The sequence below is a fragment of the Triticum urartu genome, chromosome 7, assembly GCF_003073215.2.
Source record: "Triticum urartu cultivar G1812 chromosome 7, Tu2.1, whole genome shotgun sequence".
NCBI classification, from domain to species: domain Eukaryota; kingdom Viridiplantae; phylum Streptophyta; class Magnoliopsida; order Poales; family Poaceae; genus Triticum; species Triticum urartu.
The window spans coordinates 525,961,451-525,980,271 of record NC_053028.1 but is presented as its reverse complement, the minus strand read 5'-3'; the positions used below and the strand labels follow the sequence as shown (position 1 = coordinate 525,980,271).

The window sequence follows — 18,821 nt, the reverse complement described above, 5'->3', positions numbered from 1 at the left end:
ATTATGATATTCGGTAGGTAAAGTTTAATACTTTCTTGAGCATGTAGTTAATACACATATAAGTTGGTAAAATCAGAGCGCTTGTTTCTGCATTCGTTTCCGCACATGGGGGGGGGGGGGGGGGGGGGGGAGGGACTATATATGTTTAATTTGATCACATGGAGGATATCATATGAAGGTGCACACACATTATTTCCTCATTCAATAGTTCCCTCATTATCCCACCTCCCGCTCAAGCCTTCTCTTATTCAATTGTTTCTAACTCCTCGAAATCCACTGATACCATCTCTCATCTGATGCCTTCGTTGTGCTTTGCTTCGTGCTATGATGCTTGTTGTTACCGACAATGCCTTTTGGTTTGAAAAAATGAGTGCACATTTGGCTAATTTGTTAAGCTAAAGTTCATATCGATTTAGTTTTGATTTTTAGTTAAGAGATTAAGCTTGAAACTGGAAAAAATATATGCTTTTCAGTAGCTAATATTAGGATATTTGATAGGCACCCTAAAATTTTGAGTATGTAGTTAATATTGGACAGCAAAATTTTGAAGACGTAGATATTTATTGATAAAATCAGAGCGCTTGATGTGCCACCCTTCTGGCACATAGGGAGGGATTCTACGCGCTTGACCCAATCGCATACGGAGGTGTAGCATACACATTTATTTCTCCATTCAATACTTCCCTCATTGTTTCGCCCTCGCTCACGCGTATTCCTATTCAACCGTAGTTGGCACCTCCAAATCCACTGATACCCTCCCATTTGACATCTTTGTGGTGTTTTTTCCTTAGTTGAATACGGGGAATATCATAATAGGCCGCAAAACCATTTATTTACTCATTCAATACTCCCATTATTATTATTTTCCACCTTGCTCACACTTCTGCCCATTCATTCATTGGCGGCATCCCAAAATCCACTAATACCGTCTCCCATCTGATGCCTTCGTGGTGCTTTGCTTTATATCGACAACTCATCCAGAGGTCAAGATATCTCTAGTGTGGAAGGTCCCGCAACGCTACTGGCATCCAATAAGGTGAGTGCATGGATGCCCTTGTTCCCGGTATTTGATGTTATTAGAGTTTGTATTTGGTTTAGGAGATGACTAATAAGTTCGTTGATTTGTTAATAGAAAGTTCATATGTTCAGTTAAAATTTCACCATTTTTATTTGATTATTATATTTTTAGTTCAAAGGTTAAGTGGGCGGTTGAAAATATGTTTTTTTTTCATGAGCTGAAAGGTGGAGGTTGTGATGGAGTAAATGTCAACAAGGGTGTCAACTATATAGCGAGAAACATGTAGTTGGGGAAGGATGTAATGTGTACGAGTGAAGTGAATGTGAGAGACAAAAATGAAACACCCTTTTGGAAAATAATATAGTGCATGCTACAATTTTTTGCTTTGATATTGGCATGTTGGCTTGTGGGATCTCAAAGAAGTGTAATAAATCATTTTAGTTCGTTTTTCATATCCCCCCCCCCCCCCCCCACCTACAGAAAAAGGTGATAGTTGTCAAGTGTTTTCTTTCTACGAGAGTTTTTCTAGCTCACCTTTACATGTAACACAAATAATTCAACATTTCAACATTTAGTGTTTTAATTAAATAGATATTCCATTCCTGAATAACATAAGTTTCACAACAATTCTCCACCAAGAAATGTAAGGTGGACAATTCCATGACTTATTCTAGTCTGACCAATAGTTAGTTCTCACATATGAATATCCTCATATTTTTAACTAATTATTGGCCAAAGATAAATCTCGGCAACATGGACACCTTACAATAATACAAAATAGTTGGTGACTTAGAGTTTACTTTATATCTAACTGAGGTTTGTAATATAGCTGGCACAGAGGGCTTATCCTATTCATATAAAACACATATAGCACCCGCAAAAAAAACACTTACTAGCATGTAACATGTGTTTATGTTATAATAATATTATTTCTTCTGAATTTTGTGCCAGTAAAACTATTTAGTATAAGAATTAAATATATCCAAAACGTTGCAATATGTCCAATATAAAAACATTCCAATTTTCTCGAACCATTGTAGGATGAGTGCGCCAACCAATACTGCAATGTATCCTATATTTAGAAAATACAGTGCCCAAAATTGTGATTCATATTAGCCTTGAGTATCACTCTAGTATCAACTGAATTAATTTTATATTTAGGAGCAGCATTAAGTGAGCAATAGAAGTGTGCATGCATAGCAGAGACATACTACCTCCTTTTCAGTTTACAAGTCCAGGGCATACTCCTAGATTGTTAGTCTTTCCAACTTAATATGAATTGTGTATTATAATAATTATATCATTAGAAATATAACTTTTGAAGTTTTTAATGGTATATTTTTTTGGTGAAATATAACTCGTATTATGTTGGTCAAATCGTCAACCTAGAGATACGGGAAACGAGTAAAGTCTTTTTCTTTTTGAAACGGTTTTATTTTTTTTAAATGGAAACGAGTAAGCCTTACAAACTGGAAAAGAGGACCGGAAAAGAGGGTAGTATCTCTCTAGAGACAGGTGGAGGTTTATTTTTTTGGGAGATGAAATAGGTGGAGTTATAGGGAGGGACAGCTTGATCTAGCGTGTGTCCAAAGGTGTTTCGTGCGTACCTGGAGAACCTTTTCCTTTCTCTCTCTCTCTCTCTCTACCCCTTCAGTTAAAGCGATCAACACATGGAATTCTGGTCTCCAAATCTTTATTACTTCCTCAAAACCCCCTTCACCACCCCCTCCCCCCGGCCGGTCTCTCCCTTTCCTCTCCACCCCTATCTCTCCTGTCTCCATCCACCTCTTCTTCCTTCTCCTCCTCCCTCCACCCTGTGAATAATCCTCTCTCTTACATGTGATCATGCTTAGGCAGGGAAGATAGCCAGGCAAGGTGCTACTGTCCCCTTGGCAGGAGTAACTGAGGTGACGACTGAGACATGGACGATGGTGCAACGGCAACGACAGGAGGAGGTACAAGCAGCGGCGGCCACCACCTCATCGGATCGAGGATTGAGGAGCACCGCAAGTACATGTCGGAGTCGAGCTGCTGCCCCAGGTGCGGCCACAAGATCGACCAGAAGCTGGTACATACGCACGATCTCGGCCCGTGACAATTTCGGTTCTGCTATAGGCCTTCTTTCTGTTGATTCATTGTGTATATGTATGTTGCCCGCAGGATTGGGTGGGGCTGCCGGCCGGGGTGAAATTCGACCCGACGGATCAGGAGCTGATCGAGCATCTAGAGGCGAAAGTCCAGTCCGGCGGCACGGCGGCCGTGGCAGCCCCGTCTCACCCTCTCATCGACGAGTTCATACCCACCATTGAGGGGGAGGATGGCATCTGTTACACCCACCCGGAGAAACTGCCAGGTTAATTTGCATAGTTTTTTCTATTGCCGGGAAGTTAACTTATAGCGTAGTAACTTATTATATTATAAATCTAGAACATCTGTTTCTAGCTACCTACCGTACGTTTCCAATCTCTTGAAAGTGCTTTCTTCTGTCAGGAATATTTTCTCGAAATACAATGTTTTAGTTTTTGGAGTTCTGCAATTTCAGTTTCTTGTTTCGTAGCTCAGGCTCTTTTTTTGTTCTCGTTAATTTTTTTTATGTTCTCGCTATTCTATTGTGTATACATTCACCATCCTGTCTTTCGTGTTCTGGGATTTGCTTTGCATTTGAATACTTGATGCGCGTATCTCCATACATATGAAAAGTATATTACTGGTAGATTTTCAAGTGCACTGTAGGAATCTTGGAACAAAAGGAAGAAAATATTGTACACCCATATCTCTCGGTACTGCACGTACGACATTAATGGCCATGGCATATTTCTCTCTCTCTCTCTCTCTCTCTAGAATGAAATGTGACATGAGATCTGCCCCTAGCTTCCAAAGTTAGGTTTTGTCCCCCTCTCAAGGTTGTTATATCCTCCAACAGCCGACGGGGTGATGTTGCATAGCTGCATCACTGTCTCTTTTCTCGCTTTTTTTTTTTCCAAAGTCATGTTTTTCTTAAAGTCGTCCAACCAAAACAGACATGACTAATCCTCGGGTGGCATGCACGTCCTGACATCCATGGCCATGCTCATGCAGGTGTGTCCAAGGACGGTCTGAGCAGGCACTTCTTCCACCGGCCGTCCAAGGCTTACACCACTGGTACCCGCAAGCGCCGCAAGATCCAGCCGCCGGCAACCGTGGACGCTTCCGCTCTCTCCTCCGCCGGATCAGTAGCTGCGGGTGCGGCTCACCAGCAGCAGCAACAACAGCAGCGGAGTGAGACGCGGTGGCACAAGACTGGCAAGACGCGGCCGGTGGCTGTGGGCGGCCGACAGAGGGGGTGCAAGAAGATCTTGGTGCTCTACACCAACTTCGGCAAGCACCGGAAGCCCGAGAAGACCAACTGGGTGATGCACCAGTATCACCTCGGCGAGTCTGAGGAAGAGCGCGAGGGCGAGCTCGTCGTATCTAAGATCTTCTACCAGACGCAGCCGAGGCAGTGCGGCGTCGGGGATGGAGCCTCGGCATCAGTCCCGGCGTCTAGCACTGGCACGTCCGCCATGGAGAGGAGGAGGGCCGACCGTGCGGGCAGATCGCGGGCGGTGCGCATGACCCCGTCCGACATGGTCAATGCCGCATTCCATGGCACCACACGCATTCAGGACTTCAGCTTCTCACAATTCAGAAACAACATCGAGGAGGTTAGTTTTGATCAATCTCTTCTAGTAGTACTCCCTCTCTTGACCGAGGGAGTAGTTCTCTTCTAGTAGTAGTTGGGGGATTCGGGCTTGCGGCACGAGTGCAAGATGTTTTTTTAGATGAAAGATAAGTTTTTTTTTTGGTATTTCCTCAGCCGTTCAATCTAACATACTGTTGGGGGCAGATGGGAATGGAGAGGCGGATGGATCCATAAATAGACAAGATATCAAGGGAAAATGCACATTGAACAACTTAGAGCGAAACACTCACCTACCTACTCTAGATGGGATACCCTCCTTTTCAGAAGAAACAAAAACACAGTTTGGATGTACATGCAACCGATGTCAATATGAGAGGAGGAAGGGAGGGAGGCCAGGCATGCCCGATGGAGAGAGAGGAAGAGAGAATAAGGTGGTGTTTGGTTGAGAAGTCCTAGGACTTTTTCTAGTCCCAGGGACTAATCAAAAAAGACTCTCTAGTAGAGTCTTTTTCTAGTCCATATAGAAAAAGTCCCTCATGTTTGGTTTCTAGAGACTTTTTAGGACTTTTTCTAGTCTCTGGGACTAAAAAGTCCCAGAACCAAACACCCCCTAAGAGGGATGTGCGGAGGGACACAAAAGGGAGCGAGGAGGTTGACCCGAGTGGTGATTGAAGAGAGCGATAATGGCTAGAGCTGCGACCTCCACCCCATGAGGCTAGGGTCTCACTTGCGCTAAACGGATGATGCCGAGCCCTTCCTCACAAAGATTAAATAAGTTTTTTTTGGCATTTCCTTAGTCATTCAATCTAACATATTGTTGGGGGGAGAGGGGAGGGAGAGACGGGAGGATCCAAAAATAGACAAGATATCAAGTGAAAATGCACATTGAACAACTTAGAGTGAAACACTCACCTACCGGCTCTAGATTGGGATGTCCTCCTTTTCAGAAAAAAAACAAAGTCAGGATCTACATGCAACCGATGTCGATATGAGAAGAGGAAGGGAGGCAGGTCGGGCATGCCCGATGAAGAGAGAGAGGAAGTGGGAATAAGAGGGATGTGCAGAGGGACGCAAAATGGAGTGGGGAGGTTGACCCGAGTTGCGATTGAAGAGAACGATAATGGCTAGAGCTGTTGACCTCCACCCCTTGGGGCTAGGGTCTCACTTGCGCTAACTGGATGATGCCGACCCCTTACCTCGTGACGTCGATGAACTTAGGATTTCCTTATACGTTTCCCAACAATAAGGTAGGAGGAAGAATAGGTGGGTTGGAGGAGCAAAGAGGTTTAGAGGAATCACACAAGAAAAGAAATCATAGTTTTAAATTATTAGATGCTTTTCTTCCTTTCAAAATTTGGGAGATATATTTGCAGCTAGGGTGAGTGGAATGACAAAATCAAAACCTTTCATGAAGAGCAATGTCAAACCAAAAACACCGATCCGACATTCATCATGAATATTGAATTGTCGAGTACAGAATAGCACACTTAAGCACATCGGCTGATGTAAGTCATTATAATGTGATTTGCATATCAACAAAAAGTATATAACATTAAACAATAAGTTACACGTATTTTTGGTATTTATTTTGCTTCTCCGGGTATAGATAAAATTTGTATTCAAAGTTTTGTGGTTTTGAAGATTTCTATTCGGTTAAATTTGTTTGGGGATGACTTATTTGTGTTGCTTTCCAAGCTATATGGTAGCGTGGAAGCGACTAAGACATGGTAACAATAGATGTTTACGGCATAACTCATGCCATCGTGTGTTTTCACATTGGCACATCAAAGGAAACCCGATGTGAATCTTCAGAAACTAAATAGCTAGCCTCCACTAATAGTCCTGGTAGGCACGCTATCTTATGAGTGTTGCTATGGGTACGATAAAATCTTGTACGATTTTAGTACAACCTACATGGGAGCCTTCGATGCATCAGCCCAAAGCAAGGGAGTCAACCGGATTAAGCATCATATTGCAATCGTAACCTCAAGTGTCGTATGCACGGCACTTTCACTAAGTTATAGAGTATGTATGATTCCGGCTTCCTCAGCCTACCTATATAGCCAGCAGAACTGCTCACATTATCAGCTTCATGTCCTTTTCATTTCAATTTGGATGCTGTAAAATTGATCATATTTCTTTATTTCAATTTGAAGTAGGAAGGTATCTTGGAGATGAAATGTTCCCTTTTCCATTATCAACGAAATGTAGGTAGGAATTTGATGCAAAGTTTTTGTTTGGGAGGGTTGTGGGGTCACTGTGGTGTCAAGGCAAATGTGTCCATTCAGCACAATCTGATCAATGAATTAATATAATGGTAAGGTGAGGGAAATTCTTGAAGAAAACAGTAATAGCTAGGGTTGAGATCTTACCTAAAGTGATGGATGTCTTTGACCTACATGCATGCATGCAATGCTGAAGTAACACATATTTCCATGCCATGCAATTAATTAAGATGTAAGAAGACGTACACAAACTGGTTGTAGGTCAGTTCTATTACACGCCTAGTCCACAATCTGCACAGTATCAAATACTGTGCTTAATTAGGGCATCACTTTGTCCACACAGCAAGCAACCCTAATTAAGGGCACGAATAGTCTATTCATTACCCACATGTTTATATATGTATCAGCATATACAAAATCTAAGAATAATATCTCTTGCATTACTTTCTAAATTTGTTCACTTTCCCTGTCTACCAAACAGTGAGACGTTTACTCATCAATAAAGCTTGAGTGTAACATAATTAAGTTTTTCTTAGAGAACTAACAAAATTAAGTTATGGGTTACCATGTAGTATCATTCCGTTCCAAATTATAAGATGTTCTAACTTTTTTTCTGATGTATATGGACATGTTTTACTGTGTTTATTCACTCATTTCAATCCAGTCCATATAAAAATATCAAAGGGAATACTTGTCAATGTAGTTAATTATTACGTACAGTATGATTTATACCGTGCAAGTATTAACATTTACAGCTAATGTGTATACACGCAGGTGGGAATGGGAGGATCAGATCACCAAGTGGTGCAAGTTAGGGCTGACGAGGGAGTGCTGCATCGTCCTGCAGCGCTTCACCATCAGCACCCCCACCAGCAGCAGCATCACGTCGTGGACGAGCACGATCACCGGCGCCACCACCACCACTACGCCGGCCTCCAGCAGGAGCACCACCACTCGTCGACAGCGGCGTTCCACGTAAGCACACCGACGGACCCCATTGCCACGCTGATTGCGGCGCCGCCTGTCCACCAGGGCTCGGTTGTGCTTGCGGCGCCGACGGCGGAGCCCTATGGTCATGGGGCACCGAGCTACCATAATCAGGTAGCTTACCAGCATGATCCATGCAGTTTGTTTGGCGTTGTACCTAAGTATATACACTTTATTCTTACGGTTTGGTTTGATTAATCTGTGACACAAAACGAATGTGATTAGGAGGATGAGCGGCCACACCAAACGCGAAAGTTCGATGGACGGTCGACTTCTGGCCTCGAAGAGGTGATCATGGGATGTACATCGAGGAGGTCCAAAGGAGGAGTAAGAAACTCTCTCTCTCTCTCTCTCCCGCAGACTTCACATCTTTTTAGTGTTGAACATGGGAAGTTCGATCGTAGTACCAATAATGGCGCACATGTAGTGCTGCTACTAGATATTTATTTCTTCTTGTTTCTGGTGCCATTTCTCTTCATGGTAGTCAAATTAGGAATATCTGGTGGGCATGAGCCGACTAACAATCCCGGATGGAGGAAGTACTCACATTGGTTACAAATGTGTGTATTACTAACTGGGTACCACACTACAACTAGTAAGATACAAGACCGGGCTTTGATCCCATAGATCAGTGCTCTAACTTTTTACAACTAGATCAATGATATAATTTTTACGGTGGAACGCCACTGTCACCGGTCTAATACCCTAGTTGTACGACACTGTCTTAACCTTTGTTCTACTCCCTATATTGGATGTAATAATGTCATGTATTATGGGACCAAGGAACTATTTTTTTACAAATATCAAGTAACTCTTGATCTCTGCAAGACTTCTAATTGTTTACCCCTCCTTTTCTTTCAGGAAACATCAGGCAGCAAGGAGGATACAGAATGGCAGTACCCATCCTTCTGGCCTTCTGACAACCAGGATCATCATGGGTGAAAGAGCAAACACATCTGCCATGCACCTTAGGGCACTAGCCGGTCTTGGAGAGGTACCCAAAGCCGAGCCAAAACATCATCATTACTGCCATGATAGGATCATCATACATTTCACCAATCGTCTACAAGACTAAAAAGCACAGGTATAGTAGCATAGGAGGAGTGGCTTCCAAGAAACACCCAAAAGGCAAAGTGTCCAACAAAATCAAACCCCAGCTTTTATCCCCCCCCCCTCCCCCCTCTATCTAGAATTAGCTTTCTCTTCACCCAATGTGTCTAGATAGAAGGATGGAAGTTTCATCTGAGTGCATAAATTCGTATGTCTAAAGAGACAAAGACGATATTTGAGAAAAAGCAAAAGGGGAAACAGAAAAAAGAAAAAGGAGAGTACATAAAACAAAGGCCATGACATCACAAGAGAAGGTCAGTTAACCGCCGGCTGTGGTTGCTCACGCTGATCAATGCAAATCATTGTGGCAATCATCGTTTACCGTGGTCTTTTTGGTCAATTGTCACCATATTAGTATTGAATAATCAGGAGTATACCATACTTTTTTTTCTTGCTTTCTGATTCTATTGCTTCATTAGTTAATTGTGTACACCAATTTACTTTTACTTTTTGACACATGTTTGAGCAAAGAAGCTAACATTTGGGAAAGGAAGGAAATGATGCCTTTGTAAAGCTGGCATATGCCCTATTGAGTTGGTCCATTTGTTTACATGTTCGATTATTTAATAGTTTTATGAGATATACATGTGTCAAGAAATATTCCATGTCCAAGCAAACTAAGACGGCAAAGTAAAGTGATTGGGGGCTTTAGTTCCAAAATCATCCTTTTTCCTTGAGGAACATCTTTGGTTCCAAAACCTTCTCAGTGCCATGCATGAGACTCAATGTTACCCATATTCTTTTGTGACACTGTCATGCAAAAGAAGAGAGCTAGCTAGGGGCAAGGGAAAGCTTTTCATGTCACCTGCTATGAATGAAAAGGCTTTATGTCACCTCTTACTCCTAATATATTTCCCCCCTCATCTTTTCGGAGCTTTTGCAAAAACAGTTGATTGGACCATGAACGGCTAACACTTGAACTGAATGCTTCCCATGCAGACTGCATGCATGTGTTTATTTAGGCGCTGGCTTCCTGGTAGGGTTGAAGTTAACAATACAACTTTTGCATGTGTAGTGGAGGAGGAATATGAGCACGCAGCATGGTCCTGATACTGCCCTTCTCAGATTCTTCCAGACCACTGTGATCCTATGAGTACCTCCGTTTCGTCTCAAAATGTTAAGACTGTTGCGTCAACTTCTTTTTTATATACTCCTTCCGTTTCAAAATAAGTGTCTCAACTTTATACTAGTTCTAGTATAAAGTTGTACTAAGGTTGAGACACTTATAAAAAGCATAAAGCAAATTTTTACTGCTTCCAGCCTCTGTATAAAATAAATACATAAAAACCTTAACAGTTTACACATTTCGTGTCCGATGACACCAAGTGTGAAATAAGATCACATATCATCCACTAGATTTAAAGAACGCTGAGATTGTTACTGGAAAGAATGAAGAGGATGTGTGTGTCTCAGTTGGGGCACTTAAACACAAACCTGGCCAAATGGGCCGGCCTAGCCCGGCATGGCGCGGCCTGAGTTAAACGAGAAAATTCCTTATTTGACACTGTCTTAAAATCTGGTTCCTTATTTGACACTGGAAAAGTTTTTCTTCCCTATTTGACACTAGTCCTAAATTTTATTCCCTATACGACACTTTCGTCCATTTTGAGCCTAAATGATACCTAAAAAGACGGTTTTGCCCCTCATGCGGTATGTGTGTGCGCGCGCGCGTGTGCTGTTGCGTGTGTGGGTGCACGCGCACATGTGTGCTGCTACTGCATGTGTGTGTGCATGTGTACTGCTGCGTGTGTGTTTGCTACTGCGTGTGTACGTGCGCGCGCGCGCGTGTGCTGTTGCGTGCCTATGTGCTGCCTGCATGTGTGCTGCTGCTGCTGCTGCGTGTGTGTGTGTGTGCTGCGTGCGTGTGTGTTGCTGCATGCGCGTGCGTGTGTGTGCACGTGCGTGTGCGTGTTGTTGCGTGTGTGTGTGCGCGTGCGTGTGTGTTGGTGCATGTGTATGTGTTGCTGCGTGTGTGCTCATGCCCTCGCACTGATGCTGCGTGTGTGCATTATTGCCCCCCACACACATACCACATGAGGGGCAAAAGAGTCTTTTCAGGTGTCATTTAGGCTTAAAATGGATGGAAATGTCATATAGGGAATAAAATTTAAAACTTGTGCCAAATAGGGAAGACATTTTTTTCTAGTGTCAAATAAGGAAGCAGATTTTAAGATAGTGTCAAATAAGGAATTTTCTCGAGTTAAACTGGCCAGGCACGGCACGGCCCGACCAGGCATGCTTAGTAGATGGGCCGTGCCAGGCCGGCACACATGCTGACCTCCATGGCCCATGCACAACACCACTATTAAATGGGCTGACTAGACTAGTTTGTTTTCTTTGAACTGCTCTTGAACCTTTGTCGATACCTTGTTATGCTCGGTGGTTGATTTATAATATAAAGCGGGGGAAACCCTTTTTCGTCACTATTAAAAGGGCCGGACCATCGACACGTTTTACTACAAAAAAAGACACATTCGTGACATTTTCGGCCGAACGATTTTTTTTCCTGTCATACATATGACACTTCTATGACGATAATTGTGACAAAACCCGGTATCATCATAGATGTGGTGGGCTCCTACTTCTATGACAAAAAATCATGACAGAAAATGGGCTTTTCGTCCTGTGCGGGCCGGAGACGCAGCTGCATGACATTCTTTGGGCCGTCCATGATGGAAAAAACCGTGGTAGAAGCGAGGGGAGGAAAATTTCAGGGAGTTCCCGGTTACGGTGGGAGGTCGGGGGCCGAGCGATGCGCGTTTCTCTCGTACACGTACGCGCGTGTGTGCGAGGCATTGGCTCTAACTGAGCCCGAGCGAGGCGTTGGGCTCTAACTGAACCCGAGCGATTGCACTGCAGGCTACGCGTTACTGAACCCGAGCGATCGATCGATGGCTGTTAACTGAACCCGATCGAGCGATTCCTTCGCTACTGCTGCTAACTGAAACCGATCGATGCTGCCTCTGGGATGAACAGTGAGCGTTGCGGGGGGTTTGGATGAACAATGAGCGGTGGCGTTGCCTCTGGATGAACAGGACCCCGTGGTGTGGTGGAGGGCTGGATGAACAGTAGACGGTGGAGGGGTGCCCGTGGAGGGGTGGTTGAACAGGACCCCGTGGTGTGAAGGGCTGGATGAACAGTAGACGGTGGAGGGGTGGTTGAACAGTAGCCGGTGGAGTAGCGCGTGGTGGAGGCTGGATGAACAGGAGCCCGTGGAGGCTGGAGGAGGTCGACGGTAGCCCGTGGAGGCTGGAGGAGGTCGACGGCGAAGATGAACAATATCCCGTGGAGTCCCGTTGTGCAGTACGCCACACCCCTCCTGATGAACAAGACCCCCGTTTCGACCGTAGGAGGTCCGTTTCGTCTGTTTTGCGGTACGCCACACCCCTCCCAATGAACAGGACCCCCGTTTCGACCGTAGGAAGTCCGTTTCGTCCGTTTTGCGGTACGCCACACCCCTCCCGATCAACAGGACCCTCGTTTCGACCGTAGGAGGTCCGTTTCCTCCGTTCTACGGTAAGCCAGGCCTAGTTTCCATCGCCTATTCCGTCCAAGCCCTCCCGATGAACACGACCACGCATTCCATTCCGACCCAGTCGGTTGGCTCCCACGCGTTCCGTTGCCTCCCGATGAACATGACGCATTCCGTTGCTTCCCCATGAACACGACGTATTCCGTTGCCTCCCCATGAACACGATGCATTTCGTTGCCTCCCCATGAACACGACGATGACACTGTTTCTCCGTTCCGACCCAGCCATGTACACGAGCCCTGGCTGTACGTATGCGCGAGTAGGCGTTCGAGACCCCGCCCGTATATACACATACGTGGCCGTATTTTCTTTCTTGCACCCTGGCCGCTGTACGTACGTGTACATGCTACGTGCGCGCCTCTACTACGACACGTACGCGCCTCTACTACGACACGTGCGCGCCTCTACATCCACCAGTATATATGTACATACACGTTCGCGACCAGAATGACAACGGTACGTACGCTTCGACCAGGTGGGTCCCGACTGTCAGACACTTCCTTACGTGCGAAGATGTAGCTGGTGGATCCCAGCAGTCAGGGGGGAGAATCATTTTTTTTGTCCGGACGCACTTCCTTGCGTGCGAAGTGTAGCTGGTGGGTCCCAACAGTCTGTGGGGCGAATCATTTTTTTTGCCCAGACGCACTTCCTTGCATGCGAAGATGTAGCTGGTGGGTCCCAGCAGTCAGGGGGAAACGTTTTTTTCGCGAAATACGATGGCCCGTCTGGTGGGTCCCCGCTGTCAGGTGGAGGAATCATTATTTTGCGCGTAACAAGGAGGCACTTCCTTGCTGCGGCCGTGGACCCAACTGTCAGCCTTTCCATGTACAGTCCACGTTCGATGGAAGTCGTTCCTTGACCACGTTGACCACTAAAAGATTGTGGATGTCGCCTAGGGGGGGGGGAGGTGAATAGGCGCTTTAAAATAATTACGGCTGAGGCTTGAACAAATGCGGAATAAACCTAGTGGTTAATTTATCAAGCACAAAACCTACAACAACTAGGCTCATCTATGTGCACCAACAACTTATGCTAAGCAAGATAAACTACTAGGTGATAGCAAGATATATGACAAAAAACAATATGGCTATCACAAAGTAAAGTGCATAAGTAAAGAGCTCGGGTAAGAGATAACCGAGGCACACGGAGACGACGATGTATCCCGAAGTTCACACCCTTGCGGATGCTAATCTCCATTTGGAGCGGTGTGGAGGCACAATGCTCCCCAAGAAGCCACTAGGGCCACCGTAATCTCCTCACGCCCTCGCACAATGCAAGATGCCATGATTCCACTAAGGGACCCTTGAGGGCGGTCACCGAACCCGTACAAATGGCAACCCTTGGGGGCGGTCACCGAACCCGTACACTTTGGCAACCCTTGGGGGCGGTCACCGGAACCCGTCAAATTGCTCGGGGCGATCTCCACAACCTAATTGGAGACCCCGACGCTTGCCCGGAGCTTTACACCACAATGATTGAGCTCCGAACACCATAAAGGTTGGGGTTAACTCCCCAACGACACCACGAAGCTTCACCATAATGGAATATGGCTCCGAGGTGACCTCAACCGTCTAGGGCGCCCAAGCACCCAAGAGGAATAAGCTCAAGGGTACCAAGCACCCAAGAGTAATAAGCTTCTCAACTTGTAACTTCCACGTATCACCGTGGAGAACTCAAACCGATGCACCAAATGCAATGCCAAGGGCACACAGAGTGCCCAAGTCCTTCTCTCTCAAATCCCACCGAAGCAACTAATGCTAGGGAGGAAAATGAGAGAAAGAAAAAGAAGGAGAACACCAAGAACTCCAAGATCTAGATCCAAGGGGTTCCCCTCACTTAGAGGAGAAAGTGATTGGTGGAAATGTGAATCTAGATCTCCTCTCTCTTTTCCGTCAAGAACTAACAAGAATCATTGGAGGGATTGAGAGTTAGCAAGCTCGAAGAAGGTCAACAATGGGGGAAGAACACGAGCTCAAAGGATAAGGTTCATTGGGAAAGAAGACCACCTTTTATTGGTGGGGAAAAAATCCAACCGTTATGCTCACAGCCCGCACAGAGCGGTACTACCGCTCCAAGGAGCGGTACTACCGCTAGGGCGGAAGTACCCCTTTGAAAAACAACATCGAGGAGGCAAAAGGCCAGAAGAACCGCCGGAGCGGTACTACCGCTCGTCCTCACGGTACTACCGCTCGACCTCACGGTACTACCGCAAATGGTAGCGGTACTACTGCTTGCGAGCGGTACTAAAAAATACATCCAGGCCTACCACCGCAATGACTCTTTTCCAAGTCTTTCTTCAAAGAAGTGACTTGGACCTGAGTATTCTACTTGTGCAAAACTGGCTTGCACCCGTTGTAGATGGACGTAGAGCTTATCACACCCGATCATCACGTGGTGTCTGGGCACGACGAACTTTGGCAACGGTGCATACTCAGGGAGAACACTTTTATCTTGAAATTTAGTGAGAGATCATTGTCGGTGTCAAAACCGGCGGATCTCGAGTAGGGGGTCCCGAACTGTGCGTCTAGGCCGAATGGTAACAGGAGGCAAGGGACACAAAGTTTTACCCAGGTTCGGGCCCTCTCGATGGAGGTAAAACCCTACGTCCTGCTTGATTAATATTGATGATATGGGTAGTACAAGAGTAGATCTACCACGAGATCGAAGAGGCTAAACCCTAGAAGCTAGCCTATGGTATGATTGTTGATGTGTACATTGTCCTACGGACTAAAACCCTCCGGTTTATGTAGACGCCGGAGAGGGTTAGGGTTACACAAAGTCGGTTACAATGGTAGGAGATCTGCATATCCGTATAGCCAAGCTTGCCTTCCACGCTAAGGAAAGTCCCTTCCGGACACGGGACAAAGTCTTTAATCTTGTATCTTCGTAGTCCAGGAGTCCGGCTGAAGGTATAGTCCGGCTATCCGAACACCCCCTAATCCAGGACTCCCTCAGTAGCCCCTGAACCAGGCTTCAATGACGACGAGTCCGGCGCACAGATTGTCTTCGGCATTGCAAGGCGGGTTCCTCCTCCAAGTACTTCATAGAAGATTTTGAACACAAAGATAGTGTTCATCTCTGTAAAATAAGTTTCCACATATTGCCATAGAGAGAATAATATTTACACCAATCTAATCTGCTGACGTATTCCATAGCGTGACACACCACGGCCAAGCCTTTATCCGAGTCGTTTTATTATCCCACCTCAGCGCGTCATGCGAGGCGGTTTCCTTGGCACGTCTTGTTAAAGCAGAGATCGTGTCCCCTTATCCCGGGATTCTCATCAATACGGGCGTGGGTAACCCAACCGCTTCTAGGACTCCTAGATTATAGGCAAGTCCAAACGGACACGGAGAGGACGCTTGATATTCACCCTCTTTATAAAGGGGACAAGGCTTTTATTTTTCCCTCCCGTGCTCAATCTAATCCTTCCCCCACCTCAAGCTCAAACGCCCGAAGTTCAGGTCAGGCGCTCCGAACCTTCAGTCATGTCCGGATCTAGCCTTCAAGGCCGATGGATGCCTTCCTCCGTCACGGAAGAAGACATCAAGAAGTTGAGGGAGGCCAGATATCTGACCGCCAAGATTTTGCATTGGCTGCCTCCCCGAGGGCAGGCCGTCCCCACCCCCGAACCCAACGAGAATGTCGTGTTCGTTTCCCACTTCCTCCGAGGTCTAGGCCTTGCCCTAGATCCTTTCGTCAGGGGTTTGAAGTTTTACTATGGGCTAGATTTTCATCATCTAGCTCCGGACTCCTTTCTTCATATCACGACATTTATTGTCGTGTGCGAGGCCTTCCTCCGGGTTACCCCTCACTTTGGCCTATGGCTCAAGAGCTTTGAAGTGAAGCCGAAGATGGTCGAGGGGCAACATGCATCGTGTGGAGATGCCTCAATACGCAAGATGAAGGGAGCTCCGTGGCCCAAAGATTCCATCCCAGAGGTGTCTGAATTGTGGCAATAGGAGTGGTTCTACATCACGGCTCCTAGAAGTGCCAAGTGGGCGGCCCCCCTATTTTCCGCTCGGGCCCTCCACCACAGCTGATGTCATGGACCAGCAGAGGTCTGAGCTGGGGTCCAGTCAAGGACGTGCCTATACTGCAAGGCCGCATTCGAGATTTCTTCAATGGAGATTTCAGTTTGGTTGCGGTAATATAAGTTATGCTGGTTCGTCAAGTCCAGCCTTGCAAACGCCGGCCTCTTCGCCTGTGGGAGTTCAATCCCGAGGGACCACGTGCCATTCAAAATTTTCTCGGCCTGACGCTCGAGGAGATGTACAAGTCATTCTTCGGACCTCAGGTGGAGTCTCCGGAAATCACCGAGGACGTGGGCCTGAGTAGTAACCGCACCGCCAAACAGGTCAGACATCTTCCGGCCGAACATACTATCTCTACTTTGTTACGAAGTTATTTCTGAGAGTTTGCTTTTTGACAAGGACTGGCTAACAAAGGCGAAGTTGATTCGGTGTTCGGCCCTCCTCCCTGAGGGTTTGGAAAATCCGGTACTGGAAAAGATGCTCTAGACCGCACCTTGCCCGGAGCCCTTGAAGGAAGATACTGTGGAGGATAATGCGGGCGGACGCGGGCACCCAACGCTGCCCATTCTAGCCGAGGGAGTGAGCGTCTCCATGAGGGAAAGCGACCAGAAGAGGAAGAGGACCCCGCCCGGGGATTCGTAAGCCGAAGCTTCCAAACGGGAGAAGAAGTCTCCCACAGAGGGTCCTACCTTGGGGGGCACTGTTGCCGCACAAAGTCCGCGGGGGGATCAATTCTCCCACGAGTCGTAAGTGACCCGAAATACTTTTAATAGTACAGATATGCCATCTTTTTCTTCTGAGAAAATAACCACCGCATATATTTTTGCAGTTCGGGCCTTAGCCCCTCTCAAATGAGCTCATCTTCGGGGGATCTTCTTCCAGAGATGATGGAGAGCGAAACGCCTCCTCCGGACTCCTCCGCTCCAGAAGCGGGCGACCCTGAAGTGTCGTCGCGGAGGGCCTCTCCGAGTCTGGTGAGGCCAAAAGATAATCCCATTGACCCCCAAAGCTCCCAGTGTCCGGCTCCCGAAGAGAGCAGACAAAAGAGTCCGGCCCCGTCTAGTGTGCGATCGGATGTTCTGAGGGAGTTGGTGGGGCGAGCGGCCATCTCAGATGAACACCGTGTGATGATGAATACGGTGATGGAGAGAATATCGTCCGCCGAAAGCGGATTGCATGAAGCTTTTATGAGTCTATTGACAGGCTTTGAGGTACGTAAAAGAATGTATGATAATCCTGCACATGCTAGGTGTGCCCTGTGTAGATAGTAGCCCTTGAGACTCTGGTTGTCGTTGGAAATGATGACGAACAGAGGATCATATTCCCAGGAAATAACCATACTGCCTCTATGTGCAAGTGATGGAAGCTTCGGTGGCTAGCGGACTAGCAGGTTTTCCCATTTAGAACGACAGTTGGATGCGGCAGACGCCGACATCGAGCTTGTTAACAAAAGGCTTGACGAGGCACAGGGTAAGTGTCAATATCTGGTAAACGCCACATAGGAAGAGCAGCATGATGCCAGTATCTTTAATATGTTGTGACTGCAGATGGAGCTGCCACTGTTGAAGCCTTGCGGGCAGAACTTGCCCGAGCCAAGGAACAAGCGAGGTTGGGTAATGCGGCTGCTGTGAAGGCGGCCGAAGAGTTGCAAGCCGAGAAGGCCGCGCATGGCGAGACCCGAGACAAGATGGCCAAGATGGATATAGAATTAAAATCCGCCGCCGACCGTTGCCAGGTTCTTGAAAAGGAAAACCAAGCGAAGGCATCGGACCTTGAGAAGGCTGCTACGACGAAAAAGGATCTCCGCTCTGCTATGAGGGCATAGAAGGAGGAGCTGCGGGAAGCCGGGGATATTGTAGCTGGGAAATCCTTTATGTTGCGGAGGAAATTCGGAGATCCACGGTATGCCCCTCTGGATCGGCTGTGGAGTTCGGAGGATGTGTATATGGATTTGGCGGCGAGCGCTGCCAATGCGGCCAAGTACTTCCAGGGTCAGACGGACCGTGGAGTAGACCAGCTGTTTTGGAGACAATTCCATTCTCCCGAGCGTCCACTTTCATTGACTGACCAATTAGCCGAATGGGCCGAACTAAATAGGTTGTCCGGACTCTCTATGAGGTCTGTTGTGGATCAGCTATGGCCGGGAAGGTCAAAACCGAACAGCTATTTCAGCTTGGTGCAGCAGGTCCTTGACGTGGTGCCGCGCATTAATGCGATGAGGAGGTCGGCGTGCATAGAGGGCGCACGGATGGCC

At 46.8% G+C, this 18,821-nt stretch overlaps 1 protein-coding gene across 1 annotated transcript; it reads left to right on the top strand.

Moving 5' to 3' along the window:
* The first annotated feature begins 2,737 nt into the window (after positions 1-2,737).
* LOC125525284 (NAC domain-containing protein 75-like) lies at positions 2,738-9,400 on the top strand. The gene is made up of 6 exons (XM_048690282.1): positions 2,738-3,086; positions 3,179-3,371; positions 4,097-4,701; positions 7,679-8,005; positions 8,117-8,218; positions 8,753-9,400. The coding sequence occupies exons 1-6, from the start codon at positions 2,940-2,942 to the stop codon at positions 8,831-8,833; spliced, it is 1,455 nt and encodes a 484-aa protein (XP_048546239.1). The 5' UTR covers positions 2,738-2,939; the 3' UTR covers positions 8,834-9,400.
* The last annotated feature ends 9,421 nt before the right edge of the window (positions 9,401-18,821 follow it).

Excerpts from the sequence above, each read along its gene's own strand:
- LOC125525284 (XM_048690282.1), top strand. The coding sequence starts at position 2,940 with ATGGACGATGGTGCAACGGCAACGACAGGAGGAGGTACAAGCAGCGGC. Across the intron at positions 3,087-3,178 it reads ACAAGATCGACCAGAAGCTG|GATTGGGTGGGGCTGCCGGC; the intron begins GTACATACGCAC and ends TGTTGCCCGCAG. Across the intron at positions 3,372-4,096 it reads CCACCCGGAGAAACTGCCAG|GTGTGTCCAAGGACGGTCTG; the intron begins GTTAATTTGCAT and ends ATGCTCATGCAG.